This window comes from Salminus brasiliensis, chromosome 19 (genome assembly GCF_030463535.1).
Source record: "Salminus brasiliensis chromosome 19, fSalBra1.hap2, whole genome shotgun sequence".
Classification (NCBI taxonomy): domain Eukaryota; kingdom Metazoa; phylum Chordata; class Actinopteri; order Characiformes; family Bryconidae; genus Salminus; species Salminus brasiliensis.
This window is the reverse complement of record NC_132896.1, coordinates 6,360,469-6,375,629: the sequence shown is the minus strand read 5'-3', so window position 1 is coordinate 6,375,629 and position 15,161 is coordinate 6,360,469. Positions and strand designations below refer to the sequence as shown.

The 15,161-nt window shown below is 41.9% G+C and overlaps 1 protein-coding gene across 4 annotated transcripts in view; it reads right to left on the bottom strand.

Moving 5' to 3' along the window:
* Positions 1-503: 503 nt before the first annotated feature.
* Positions 504-15,161, bottom strand: part of btbd10a (BTB (POZ) domain containing 10a) — a 19,770-nt gene continuing 5,112 nt past the window's right edge. The window contains exons 1-8 of one of the 4 annotated variants that reach the window (XM_072663887.1): positions 11,553-11,855; positions 8,504-8,703; positions 6,576-6,828; positions 6,247-6,349; positions 4,592-4,712; positions 3,394-3,591; positions 2,950-3,060; positions 504-1,914 (exon numbers count right to left, since the gene is read on the bottom strand). In XM_072663887.1, the coding sequence (XP_072519988.1) occupies positions 1,598-1,914; positions 2,950-3,060; positions 3,394-3,591; positions 4,592-4,712; positions 6,247-6,349; positions 6,576-6,828; positions 8,504-8,703; positions 11,553-11,695 (1,446 nt within the window). In that variant the 5' untranslated portion in view covers positions 11,696-11,855 and the 3' untranslated portion in view covers positions 504-1,597. Of the gene's footprint in view, positions 1,915-2,949; positions 3,061-3,393; positions 3,592-4,591; positions 4,713-6,246; positions 6,350-6,575; positions 6,829-8,503; positions 8,704-11,552; positions 11,856-15,161 lie in introns of those variants that run through there. The other 3 variants (XM_072663888.1, XM_072663889.1, XM_072663890.1) reach the window with 3 other exon arrangements.

Below are 15,161 nucleotides of genomic sequence, written 5' to 3'. Positions count from 1 at the left end.
TCTTACACAGTAGTGACCACACGCACATAATGGTGTGTCCGCAATCATTCCCCACCTATAACAGGGCTCTGTATAGTGCTATTACTTTGGTTAATGTGTGGAAATGTAGTTTGATCTGATGGGGACTAGGTGTACCAGGAATGCAGACTTTATGGAGATGCAGACAGCCAAGAGGTTAAAGGGTCCGAAGCAGGGTCAGGCAGGGTCAGGCAGATATTGCCTAAAATGTAAAAGTCCTAAAGTTTGACCATCTATTTAAAGAATACCCATTTTGCCCCTCCCTAAAGCTGAGAACTTGGGGCTGTGCTGCCTGCAGAGCGGACTGTGAACTAAGAGCTCCTGCACAGTCGAATTAAACAACTGCACCCCTAAATCTCTAGCTCACTTTCTTCTTCTCTGCACAGAAACACAAGTACACAACAATAGTGATCAGGATTTTCACATGTGGGGGATGGTGAATAGGGCACAGTCCTGCTCACCATCGTATTTAATAAACAAAACAGTCAGACTTAAATACCTTTATTAAAATAACATTTTTTTGAAGCTATAAAACAACATATGCTACTCAGAACAAAGTCGTCTTTGGAGCAGTGGCACTCCACCGCCGCTACAAATGAAAACAAAGCAATAAGAACAGTACAGTAAAAGGTTGTGACATCACTTGTGTACTTTTACATTTTTTACTCAGAGGCCATGCATCACAGTGAGGCTCCACAGGTGCTCCACGAGAGTGGCTCAGGCTCCATTCTGCTCGCATCTTACAGTCTTACAACAACAGCGACACAGCACCACAACCGTCATCGTGAAATTGAGCTTTTTTATCTTAGAACAGAGCTGGATGCAACACATCACTCGTCTGATTGAGCAGTAATTGTCACATCGTTAGAGAGCAGTTACTGATCAGCTGTACGGTAATCGTGGGCCCAGCCTCAGACCTTTGCGTTGTGTTTGGAAGACTGGGAATCACTGCATTAACTGAATAGACCACTTTGTAGAGAATATGAAATGTCTATACTATTGCTATTTCAGTTGCCTGCACACTGCCTGTGCAGCACGATATATTTGCCGAACGACTCGTGACATTCTGGTGCTTTTTTCCATTTTTCTCTTTTTTTTTTTTTGGAGTGTTCGGTTCATGTGCCATGTATGCTTGCATTACTTTTGAGAGTCTACAACAACATCAACAATCTAGCTGCGGCAGCTTTCTCTGTGACGAACGACTGGCATGATCATGATCACAATCATCTCAGTGAAGTGGTGTTCCTCTTTAAAACACATCAACAGAGCAATTAAATACTGGCTACTCCTCTGGTGTTCTCTTGGGTTAGGTGGGTGGAGGATTTCATTCTATTACAACCAAAAATGATTTTAGCTCTTTAAAATAAAACAAAGAAAACCCAAACCCAAACCACCACAAGACTTTCTGCATGCTCTCTGCTCCTCTGCTGCGGCAGCAGGCTGGTCTCTGAGGCTCGTAAGGCAGAAAAGAGAGGGTCACAAAGGCAATGTGGTTTTGGCTGCCTGTCTGGGGTGGCTCCTCACTGCAGTGATTGGCGTGTGCTGGGGGTGGGATCGGTTGGTGGGGGGAGGGCGTAGGTCAGACAGCCGGGGACGGTGCATCTGGATCAGGCTCGTAGTGGTGGCTGGGCTGGGGCTGGTGGTTGGGGAGGATGTCCAGTTCGTCCACCTGAGGCCCCGGGTGCATGACCACCAGCTGATCCTGAGGGATGTCCGCAGCGGCGGCTGCCAGGTTGGTGATGGATTTGCTCTTGACACACTGGAAGTCCACGTGGCGGCTCTTGCCCTCTTCCTTTTCCCAGGACATGCGGATGAAAGGCCTCTGTACGTAATTGTAGATAACCTCAGGCCGGCCACCGGGACGTTTCTTCACTTTCTCTTTGTAGGTTGGATAGCCTGAAAGGGTGAAGCACATGTCCATCATATATTGATGCAAAAGGGAATTTGGAGCCTGCAGAATGTTCCAACAATGGCATGCTTCCCAGTCCTGGTCCTGGTCCTAGACTCTGGTATTTTTTGTGCTCCAAGACACCTGATCCACCTAATCAGCTATTGAACAAGCCCTTCTTAATTTAAAATAGGTGTGTTGGAGCAGGACTAACACTAAAATGTACAGGGATACTAAAAGACTGAATGGCTAAAGGCTATTATGCATGTACACATTAGCCGACACTGGTAAACTTTTCTAAAATACAGGAACTCGCACTACATCTTTGTTGCTAAACAGTAAAATGAGTAAATTGCAGATTTTTTAGTTTTCCAGCATCACTGTTCTTCCAGAGTAGGAATGATGAGCTATTGAATGCTCACTAGATATTCTAAACAGCTGTTAATACTACTATGATAGCTAATAGTACTATGATAACTACTGCCGTTAGTAGCTTAATATGTGTGCTTCAGTAAAAGCAACATTAGCAGTAGCAAGTTCAAACACTGCATCTTTAGGGAAGACTAAACCAGACCTGCTTGTTGCATTTGACTATCCACAGTTTTAAGTCTCTCCTAGATTTTTTAGCCTTTAACCATCTTGTTCTTTCTTTCAGCCGGTGCTCAGACCTTTTTAGAAAATTGCTGCCCACTCCCGATTAGGGCATTAACTTACACTAGGAAATGACAATAAATACGCCATCAAAACGCTTTCCCTCGTGCACACAAATGCATTCATAACCTGCCAAATGGAGGCCGCTTAGATGTTCTCAGAAACCATCAAAGATCGGTTTGAAATATCAGTCAAATCTAAACATCTGTCTGATGCATTTTTATGCAATTATCTGCTGATTCAATCATCATTCAGAAAGGTACTTCCGTTAAAAAGGCAAATGGGGAAAAGGATATGATGGTTTAGTGCTGGGGATTCAGTTTCAATAATACACTGGTAAGTAAATTAGAACTGTGTGGCAAGAACCTCTCAAACACCTTGCAACCTCTTACCTTCAATGCCTAATCTGATTTTCTTCAGTCCTCTGTCCTTCAAGACCGACTTGGCAACATCTCGATTCTCGATGTACTTGAAGAACCGATACAGTTTTGTGCTGTAAATAACTACACAACAGTAAAGGAAAAAATAAAAAAAATGTCAGTTCAGACATTGTTCAGGACTTCAAAAAACCTTGGAAAAAACATTCAGAAAAATTGCCATTGTAATTTTTTTTATGTTTTAATATTTATTGCTATATTTAAAAACACATTCAATGATCCAACATGTCAAGCTATTAATAATGCACTCAGTGTATCTAAGATTGGAGTAAAAATGTTGAGATTTTACAGTTTGAGATTTTACCACGATGGCAAAGTCCATTTTTCAGCTTAATCTGAGTCTTGGGCTGTGTTTCTGAAAGCACTATAAATAACACCACCCTGCTAAAAAGCACTTACTCTGAGAGTACTCCTCGCCCATTTGTGGTGGGTACTCTTCATCCCAGTCTACCACGTCATCGTCAGTCAGCACCACTACATGGCACTCCCTCTCTCCGCTCTGGGCGCTGGCCACCATCAGTGGCAGCACCATCTCTTCCAGGTAGGACTCAAACTGCCGTCGTGCGCCGTCGTTTGAGAGCTCATGCATTAGTGCACCTGCACAAGACGGAATAAAAGAAATATGTCTGGGAGCTCAGTTCAAACTGCTATTGATCAGCTTACACACATTTATTATGCACTGGAATGTAATGCTATAATTGCAAAAAATACATGAATAAATACATATATTAAGTATTAATAACATTAGCAAAAAATATTACCTGGTCCCATATATCAAATGTAATAATATGTGTAATATTAATAATAATATAAATAAATAAATACAAATATATAATTAAAATCCAATATAAAACTATTTATTTATATCACTTTTTAAAATAAATGTTTATTAATTAATAATGTGTTATTTATTATTATTATTGTACTATATTTTAGTAATTTGTTTAGAAATAATGTTAAAATCTAGATTAAAATGACCAGCCTCAGCAATATAGAGAATGAAGATATTTATTTACTATCATCATCAAATATCAGTTATAGAAACATCAAATCTAAACAGCTGTCCAATGAGTTTTATTTATTTATTTATTTAGTAACTTATTTTTTTAAATAAATATCTGCCAAAACCAGTATTATTCTGCATCTTGAAATATATAACCCATTTATATTCTATAGCACAGCAACTAGCTGCATGCAAGTCTGATTTTTAATGTTTTTGATGTTACGTACAGCATTACTCAAGTAAACAAATCTGCACGCTTGTTACATGTCTTTTGAAAGCAATGGTCAGGGTGAGAGAGTATCCCTCTCAGTAACATACGCTGACATACAAACTGAAAGGTCAGCGGCAGGCATGAATTAACACCCAAGACAATCCGATCAATAGCTGCTGTGGCCAGTGACCTATATCTGACGGGCACACCAGAAACTATTGACCTATTTCCATTCTCTCCAGGAGTCATCTACTGGACGCAGACATACAAGGCACAGTGCTAATGACCTGATCTGCCGAGCATCCGGCAATCTGCACTCCCAACGATTCCGTTTCCACTCAGAGAGACTGCTTGAATTTCAATGCATGTTAATGAATACTCACTCAGGTCCCTGCACTTGATGGTGCTGTAGTCGAAGGAGATGCAGAGGTAGTCACATGCCTCCCTCAGCTCGGGAATGGAGATCCCATCAGGGCAGCGGATTATCCCTGATTTGTAGTAATCCTGCCATGTAAAAAGAGAGAGACACGCAGGGGGAAAACAAGCGGGCAGCCATTACTGCAGCGGTACCACACACACACACACACACACACACACACACACACACACACACACACACACACACACACACACACACACACACGAGCAAAGCAAATGGCTTGTCAGCTACACAGTGCTGCCCCCTCCCCTTGGCCCACTGATGCATTCAAAACCTGCCAAATGGAGACCGTTCAGATGCACATACAATACGGAGCAAAATGTCCTCTACAATACAGAAGCTCAGAGAAGGGGCTGAGTGTTTCCGCAATACAGAGTATGAGCGTTTTTCTGAGCACTCCTCATTGATGTCTTAATTTTTTCCCCAGTGCCCTGAACCTCATCCTGGAATCGCTTACAATAAAAGCCAGAGATGTCTACACAGTCTACGCTGCCATCCAAAAGAACCGATGCAACTGCCCCAGTGTTGGCATATTAAATTCTCTCAGAACTCCCTAATCTGGTTCTTAACACAGCCAAATAATGTTTTATTAATATCCGAGAAACAGCTTCAAACAGACTCTTCTTCTACTATTCAAAGACAATAACAGCTGAAGGTGGAAGCAAAGGAACCGTTACCTTTTTCTCTTGCTCTGTGTCTCTGGAGACTAGAGCAAATCGAGAGACCACGCGAGCGCAGAAATGAAAACAGGAGCACGCTGCACTGCATTAGTAGCTTATCCGCGCAAGAGGCGTTGCATAACACTACCCTGATTATCTACCCTGCATTTTTCCCTTTTAAAATAAAGACAATGAGCCACACCACAGATTCAGCATCGTATGGCCTGGACTTTTTACATTAACCTAAATTTAACAAGCATGATCAATTTTAATAACAACTACATCACTGAAACAGCACTGAAAATACTTCATATTACATTCGACAATAGATTTTTAAATCTTTTCCAAGTTCAGCCCCAGTGAACAGCCCAGAAGCTTCACTACACAGCTCAGAAGGACACACAGTCACTTGTCTGGAGAATAACAGCACAAAAATCCAATCAACTAAAATAATCTGTCCCAATTTTCTCACAGACAATCTGCATTTGTCAAAAGCAGGTTAACAAATGGCAAAAGTTACAACCCCCACTTGCTCCCTGAGGTAGCCGCCCACCTGGGTATACGCGCTCTCTGATTTACTCACTAGTGCGCGTGTGTGGTTCACTGCCGTGGATGGGTCAAATATACAAAATGCAGTGCAGTGGCAATTGTGTGTGCCTTCCTCCTTTCCTTTCCAGTCATTAACACCATAATTCCACTCCCTGAATCTTGGCCAGACAGGAGCAGAAGCACACTTTGCTGATTCTCCTGCTTTCTTTTTAAAACACTGTGAATCCCTGCAATCAGCTTGAAAAAAAGGAGTGCCTTTATGCTGAAGTCATGAGGTTTGCGATTCTGCAGACTAATCCAACACTTAATCAATATGCTGTAAACACAGCCGGAGCAGGACATTCAAAACCTCAATACAGACAAAACTTTTTCAGAAGCAAAGTGCACTGACCAGAATTGCTCTGAAGACAGTGGAGCTGATGCCCTCCGCGACCTCGTACTCCCCCTTCTCGTTAGGCCGTGTGAAGTTATACTCCCGCCCAGCTCCAAACATTCTGTTGAGATGATGTGCTTTTAGTTCAATTAGACTCAAATGAACCTACTGTGCTAATAGGCCTTATTTGTAATAAAATGTCAGATAAGCATTAAAATAATACAAAATGCCAAACACATTTAAGATAACACAGAAAAGGAAAGATGAGTAAAAACATGGGTAAGGAAAATTATGAATGCAAGTATGAAATGCACAGCAAAAATATTAAAAGCACCAGCCTCTCTCACCTGCCAAGCATGGTATTGGGCTGAGCAGTGAAGATAGCAGGGTCAACCACGAAGCGCGTATTGTCCACAATGAGGGTGACCCTCTCTGTAGTCCTGATGCTGCGCGAGCCCTCCTTAGCAGTTTCATAAACATAAATCAGGTCTGAGCTATGAGATTTACTGTGGGAATCACCACATATGGAGCCAGAGGAACAGCCTTTCTGAGTCCTGGGGCTGGCTGACCTCAACCATGAACCCACTTCCCTGTCTCGATCTGTGGAGAAGGATAAAAAACAAACCAACCAAAAACAATGTTATGCTTAAAGCAACCGCCACCCATGCACAAGCTATTAACAATAATAACAGATTTTAACAGACTGATGTTTGGGCTCTGTACTCCAAGAACACTTAATCAGAAATGAAAGAACAGTCTGTGAAGGTGAGCCTTTGTCAAGCCTGTTATGTAGCTATTTTCAGTTCTTGCATGTTCTTGCAGCTGTGTAATGCTGAATAATATTACTATAAAATCCTGTATGTTTAACATGCTTCTTTCACTTCAGATGCCAGTTTTGTTTCTCTCAGTTTGTAAAATGCACTTTTATAGCTGTCCATGAGGGGGCGTTCAAAACACAATTTGTATTTACAGCAATGGTGTCAAAGTGAACTACACTTTCCATCAGTAGGGGGAACCCAGGTGCAAAAAAATTAAATATCATCACTTTAACTCAACTGAACCAGACTCACTTTCAGCTACACCTCCAACTCAATGCCACCAGGTTTCACAGCTGTGGTGATGTGTGCTGAGATATTTTTATCCACACAATGTTCTTGTCCCATCACTCTGATACAGGTTAATCTTAATCACCCGTCCGAAGGACCTTTGTCCCAGAACTCTGTGAGGCTCATGTGTATGTTTGAGCATACTGTAACCTTCCTGTTTTTGAGGCTTAGCAGTGCGTCTTGTCAGGATGTCATACATGTTTACATCCTGGATAGCATGCTTAACTTGCAAGAGACTCCAAATGGCTCAAACAGAATCAAAAAGAAAAGATTTCCTAGCTCTCTGCTACATTAACTAACGATGCGAAACACAGAAAAACTGTGGCGCCAATTTCCATATTACATAAGCTTACCTGAAATGGAGCAATTACTTAAAGCTGTGATTTGTGCTGCTGGAGTGCAAAGTCAATACAACCTAAATAGTTTTGGTTACTTATATTTGAACTAAGTAAAATTAATAAATAATATATTCATATATTGGCTAATACTAAAGTTATATGGGCATAATATAATCATGTAAAAAAGCAGGAAATCCCATTAATTTATATCTGTCTTTAACAAGTTCAATCAGGAGGTTGTGAATCCGGAGACATGCCACTTTGCCATCAATGGCCAGAGCCTGAGAAAGCACAATTGGCCGTGTTCCTCTGGGCGGGAAGATGGCACCCTCTCCCCTCATCACTCTTAAGCTCACTCTTGGGTATCTGTTGGCCTCCAAGCATGCCGGCTGCCTGGCAATGCCGCATCTGCCGCGGTTTGAAGGGAGGGGGTGGCTGGCTTCTCATGTTTCAGAGGAGACATGTGTCAAGTCCTTACCCTCCTAGTGTCTGGAGCATTGCTAGTGCTAGTGGAAGCTATGAACGGGTGGATTCATTGATGGAACCAAATTGGGACAAAAGTGAGCTGTGGGGTGACATGCAAGAATCCCCTTTAAACACTATAAAGTCAACAGAAGTGACTTATAGACAGTAATAGGAAACATTAAATTGAAGTAATTCAGCTAAAGGCTAGGTGCCCTTTTACTTTTGCCTCACATGTATATTACATTTCTATTATTAACATTTTCCAAATGGGGCATCCAATTTTTTTTCCACATGCCTGTATGCCTTGTGTTAATATGTTAATGTTTCCAATTTTAATTCGGCTGAACTGAGTTGTCCTCATCTCACCGCTGAGCTGCTGCCGTGTAGGAGAGGTAACGTTTCTGATGCAGGGTGTAAGCTGGCCCTCAGCTCTCTCGTGGGATGAATCCCTAGAGCGGTCTCCAGAGCAACGCCTCTCCCTGCAGCGCTCCAGCCCGCCGCTTGCCCCATGTCCGTGATTCATTTTCACCACCTCGGCCTCCAGCTGAGACCCCCGGGGCTGGCTACTGATGGAGCAACGCACATACACACACGCACACACACATACAGACACAGACAGACAGACACACACACAGAGAAGAGACACTAGTCAGACAGAACCATGCAGGCATGCACGTGCACACCCGCCTAATGAAGAGGCAGGGGTCGACAGAGTGCACGGCTGCAGTCTGGAAGTAGTGACACTCTGCAGTAAACTGGTCTGAACCGTGGGACTGCAGTTCCACAAACACTGGAAAATGTACAAACCTCTGCTCCAGGAACAAAATAATAAGGCATAAACAAACACATACATGAATAAAGTGGATGGTTGTAGACTAGTGATCAGATAACTTGGCCTTTATATCCTTGAGAAAGCACTGAACCACAGAGACACAGCCACTGCGGCCAACTTCCATGAGTCATATTCAGCATTATTAATAACAGTAAAGGCGAGTACAGAAAAATAAACTATGGTAATAACTATGCAGCCTTAACAGGTGACAACAGTGGTTATGTTATTGGTACACCATGTTCTGTTTTTTTCCAGTAATGCGTGTGGCCAATTCGCCATTTTGAAGTTTCCATATCATGAAAAATCTAATTACAACATAGTCTCAAAAGTCTCAAAACGTACTGTTCACTCTCCAGACCATAAAGGTCCACGTAACGACTCTTTTGCAATACTTGTTTTCGGAGGTCTTAAAAACCCAAAGCGTTTTATGCATCAGCCCACTCAATCTCCAGCAGTTTAGCTAGAAGCTAAAGTTACATGGAGTTGACAAGCTTGGGCTGCTTATGAATGAGGCAAGGTACAGAACAGTCAATCACACAAGCGTTAAAGTAAAAACACCTGCTTTTTAAGTAATAAAGACACATCGAAACTCTCACATCCAGAGACCAATCTCTAGACAGTCTACGAAAGCAATTAAACCATATAGGCCAAAAACAGACCCTTTTTCTTTTCTTTTTTTTAATAAAATGTGCCTTCCTCTTTAGGGACCACATTACACAATATGATGACGCTGACGACCCAGTAAAAGCCCTTGGGGCAAGGGAGCAGAGCACAGAGCGAAGATGAACAGCTCTGGCATAGAGATTGGACTTCAAAACATTTCCCTTTGTCATCCTCCCAGAGAGCGACATCCGCTTGCTTCTTCCCAGGCCTGTACAAACACTAGCTTCCCGCGAAGCAGCCAAGCGATCACAGAGGCCCAAATTCTCTACTGGTTGAATAAATGATGAATAGGCTGGAAATAGTGCCCATATTAGTGAAGTGAAAGCTTTTGCCCCATCCAGATTTCTGCTGGGTTTCTGCTTCCTCGCACTATAGAAACAACCAAATGCCATCTGACCCCATTAACCAACTCAGGCATGTGGACATCAGCTCACGACATTGTTATACTTTAGACAGAAATAGAAATATAGATACATTGGTAGGTTACTCAGGACAATCAGTTCATTTCTGAGGTGATACTGTAAGACAATTTAAGCAAAAAGGGTTCTTTGACTCTTTCGGTACTATTCAGAGCTGCATACATCAGTGTTTACCAATGCTGGGGCCTCATTTATAAAAGGCACTCGAATGTCATTCTAAATTTACTCTTAATAGAAGTTCTCAGCACTTATAAATATATAAATACACAGTACTAATGAATCAGTTACTACCTGCAGTACACTGGCACTGCCATTTCTGACATGTTTGTGCATCAGCTAGGAACTTTCACTGATCCACACACATTTTTGCAGATGATAAATCATTATAACATGAATTTTCAAATACAGTCTCCGGGCACTGGCTTAAACAACCAAGAGCTAGACATCCTTTATCTAATGAAGGTCGAGCGACTACAAGCATCCTTACATTCAAGACTCCCGGCAGTCTAAGCAGTGCTGCCGCCTATTGTCACTACCTACAGGCCGGAGTCGTACTGTGCTCTCCACCCTCCTCAAGGTGTCTTTGTTTAAAAATGAATCCTCAAATACGATCATTTTAATCATGTAGTGTGAAGGCATCGGCATAAACAACCTAGCAGCTAGTCACACTTTCTCTAAAGGTTAAGGTTAAGTGACTACGACTATCCTTATATTTTAATATGAAAATCAACATGACAGAAAGTCAGACAGAGTGTAATGCAACCTCTGGTTCTATAAAGTACTGAAAAGGGTTCTTTAACCTAACCTAACAATAGAAGAACCCTTTCTGGTGCTGTGCATGAATTCTCAAATACAATCACTGTAGTCAGCCTGCAGGCACTGGCATAAACAACCAAGAGCTAGTCCCACTTTACCCAATGAAGGTCGAGGGACTACAAGCATCCTTACATTCATGATTCCTGGCAGTCTAAGCAGTGCTGCCCCCTACTGTTACTACTCACACATCTGGTCTGAGCCGTGCTGCGCTCTCCACCCTCAAGGTGCCAAAGTCACACTCTGTACAAGGCTGGGATTGAAGCCATCGGCTAGTCCTAGAAACGAGTTATGGAGTTTATGAGGAGCCTTTCTGTGCTCGCGCGTTCTGCCAGAGCTGCGTTGTGTTACTTAAAGAGAAAGCAGCATCAATAATTCATCTCCGCTGAGTCTGCTGCTCCTCATGCTCGAGGTTAGAGTCCACACCTGCTTTAACATCCTTCAAAGAAAAGGACACGGAGCACGCGGAGGATCATTCACTTAACAGGAATTCCTCTAACAAAGCATGTCCTGCTGGGGCTAACGAGCACGCGAGGTCTCCCCTTAAAAAAACACACACAAACGCATGTATGTATGTATGCACGCACGAATGCATGCATGCATGCGCCGGCTCGTATCAGACGCTAGCTACAGCATCGCACGAGCGCCTCTCTTTCTTTCCTCTCCTTTGTTCCTCGGGTGCACCTACCCGTCCGCCGCCTCGCTCGGTGACCGCAAGCCCAAGCCGAAGCCGAAGCAGCAGTGCGGGAGCAGCTGAGGGACGATGGCTCGCAGGACTCTCGCGCCTTCACACCACGCAGGCTTGCCCGCGCGCTCAGCATCCTCGGGCATTCCTTTCAAACTTCAGCATATTCAGAGCACAGCCGGACCGAGCAGACTCGTGCTGCTGCTCGTGCTCGTGCACGCTGTCCGGAGGGCGCTGTGAGCAGAGGCGTGTTTCTGCTGCCGCTCAGTGGCACGCGCCAACCCGGAGAAGCGCCTGTATGAATGGCTGCTCTCTGTGACACGGAGACGGAGCCGGGCTGACGTAGACGAGCCCTAAAAATATATTTATTAAATTATTAAAAAAAAATTTTTTTTTAAATCTGTGTGGCTCCTCTAAATGCCCAGTGGGTACTTCTCCTAGAAAACTGGAGCAGCACCAAGTTTCATTCGTGCACATTAAGATATGATCTTTCATATAAAAACATAATCAATAGCTTGAAGGATCATAAAAATGTTTTATAGTAAATTATATATAAAGACAGACAGACAAATAGATGGACAGACAGATAGACAGACAGATATTTAATTTTCACAGATGCCTAAAATGTGTGCCCACTGACGAAAGTATTGGGACACCTGCTCATTCATTGTTTCTTCTGAATGAATCCTGCTTTTGTTGGAGTAACTGGAGCACTGCTGTGAGAATCTGATTGCATTCAGTCACAAGAGCATTAGTGAGGTCAGGATGTTGGATGATCACCACCTCACCTTACCCTAAAAAAAAAAAAAAAAAAGTGTTGGATGGAGCACCAACACGGTTCTTCCACTGCTCCACAGCTCAACTCTGGGGGGATTTATACCCCTCTAGTCCTCGCCTGGCATTAGGCAGCATGGTGCCAACAGGCTCATGTTTATCTGCTCCAGAGAGTCCTATTCTATTGGCAATAGTCGTCTAAAAGGTACTAGACAAGCTGTGTGTGTGTGTGTGTGCATTTGCACATCTGTGGCAGCAATGGGTGCAACTTAACATAGCTGAATGTGTTCATTAGAAAGGGTGTCCACAGACAGAATATAGTGTATTTACTATTCATACTCAAAAAAACACAGGCGATAAAAATTCTAATACATACAAGAAGATTTCTCAAACTTGCAGCACTTCAGCACTTTAAAGAGCCTCGTATTGACTAGGCAGGCAACATTCATCAATCTCTGCCCAAACACTTGCGTGGGAACTTTGAGTGGGAGGCAAAAGAATCACTGAGCTCTGATTAAGCTACTCATTATTTGAGGTGGTCAGGAGAATGCAGAACAACATTTCGATTTAACAAAAACAAAGATGGGATTATGAGGCGTGACCCAAGCCAATAATGTTTTTTCTGTATTCAACTTATAAAAAATTAAAAATATAAAATAAATAAAAAAAAACTTTCGGTCATATTACATTGACATTTACATTTACGGCATTTAGCTGACGCTTTTATCCAGAGCAGCTTACATGGTTACTGGTATTACAGAGGTGGGCCAATGTAGCGTTAGGAGTCTTGCCCAAGTACTCTTATTGGTGTAGCGCAGCATAGTCACCCAGACCGGGAATCGAACCCCAGTCTCCCAGTCTCACATGGTGTGGTAGCTCAGTGGCAGGTAGTGGTGTTATCTGTTGCGCCACACCAACCCCACTACCACACACATATTAGCCATAAAGGCAAACATCTATTCAAAATGTAATTCAAATGTATGTATCTAGTGCTTTTCACAATGAAAGTTATGCTAAACAACCTTAAGTCACAAAGCCGCTTCGGGTCCAAATCTCTTTTGAGCAAGCCAGAACCGATAACAGCAAGGACAAACTCCCTCAGAAAGGAAGAAACCTTTAGAAGAGCCAAGAGAGAAACTCATCCTCCTCTGGTCGACACCAGATAGCAGAATAAATATCAGAAAAACAACAACTGTAATAGTAAATGTGACATTAAGCCATAAACATGATGAACAGTGTTGATGCAGGTGAAACAGTCATGTGCACAGCTATGCAGTCTGGGATAAATGAATCTGTGAGTATACCTAAAGATAAATGCATGCAATAATCAGTGTCAGGGTCACGAAACACAATGTACTGTTGTGATATTGATAGTAAGCAAAAGCAGTGTGTGTACATGTGTGCAGCTAACAGCCAGTCAATCTGCAGATCTACCCAGTTATGCTGGCTTCGCTATTACCATAGTGTTACACTCATTACCATCAAACACAGTGAACAGTTAAAATCCAAAGCAACAGTAAAGGGCCTGAGTTTATAGCACAATGTCTTAACTGCAACAGTCAAGGTCATGTGCTGTTCCACCCAAACAATACACTTGCGTGACTTTCGTATAATTGAATCGACAGTCTACACCTTCAATTTGTCAAAAAGCTTTTGAAATATCACATAATGCTACTGAATTTTCCCACTGTGACTGCACAGCGCAGCTGATTGTTTGATCAATATGTACACACATTCATTATTATTAGTCTCCTCTTCAACTGTATAATCTACACACACTGCATATACCCTGAAATGCCCACCTTAAGATGAATAGGAACTATAAGGCATTAGGAATTACAGAGTAGACAGCTTATATCATAAAGCAACAGAGAACAACAGCTTCTTTCTAAATTAATTCAGCAAAAGATAAAGATCATTATACAAATCCTCAGGCAATAGAACATACAAAGTAGGTGGAACAGGAAAGGAACAGCTTCCCTACATGTGACACACTTATGCTAAACAACCTTAATCTTCAGCTTCTTCTGTTACTAACAGGTGTTAATGCATTCAGCTCCTCAAAAGCTTAATCAGACCAGTCACAACAAGTGAGTCAAGTCAGCTTTCCTGTCGGATTCACACAGAGTTATGTTGGACATAAAAAATAAATAAATAAATAAATAAATAAAAACCACATCCAAGGATGAACGAGGAACATTTCACATAAAATCACAAATTGAATTTTCGTTGTTAAAATAGCCAAGAACATCCGGTCCTGGGACCCAGTGCTTCTGTAAAGCTCAGGGATCTCTGCACAATATTGATCCAATATAATTATGTACTATTTTATCTAGAATGTATAAGAACATTGGTGTGGGTAATATTTTTGTTATTTCGGTTCTTTGCCACTTCACCACTACATAAAATTGACAGCACTACCTCTGCCATACAGGTTTACGTGTGACCACTTTTCTTAGCATTTAACATCTAAACAAAACAAAATCTACAATATTAAAACAAAGTCTTAAGTGATTATATATATATATATATATATATATATATATATATATATATATATATATATATATATATATATATATATTACTCCAGAAATTTAAATTATGCAAACATTTTATGACACTCATTCTCATAAATCTGTGTAGCTAAACAACCATTCTCCATGATCTTTTCAACATTGTCAGAGCAATAAACACATGCACAATAGTCACTGTGCAGGATGTGCAAAGTCACAAAAAGCACATTAAATCACACTCATCCTGCTACCACTTGCTTGATACAAACTCAATACTCATGTTCTCAATTTCCATGACATATCTTCAAATACCTTTGTATTCT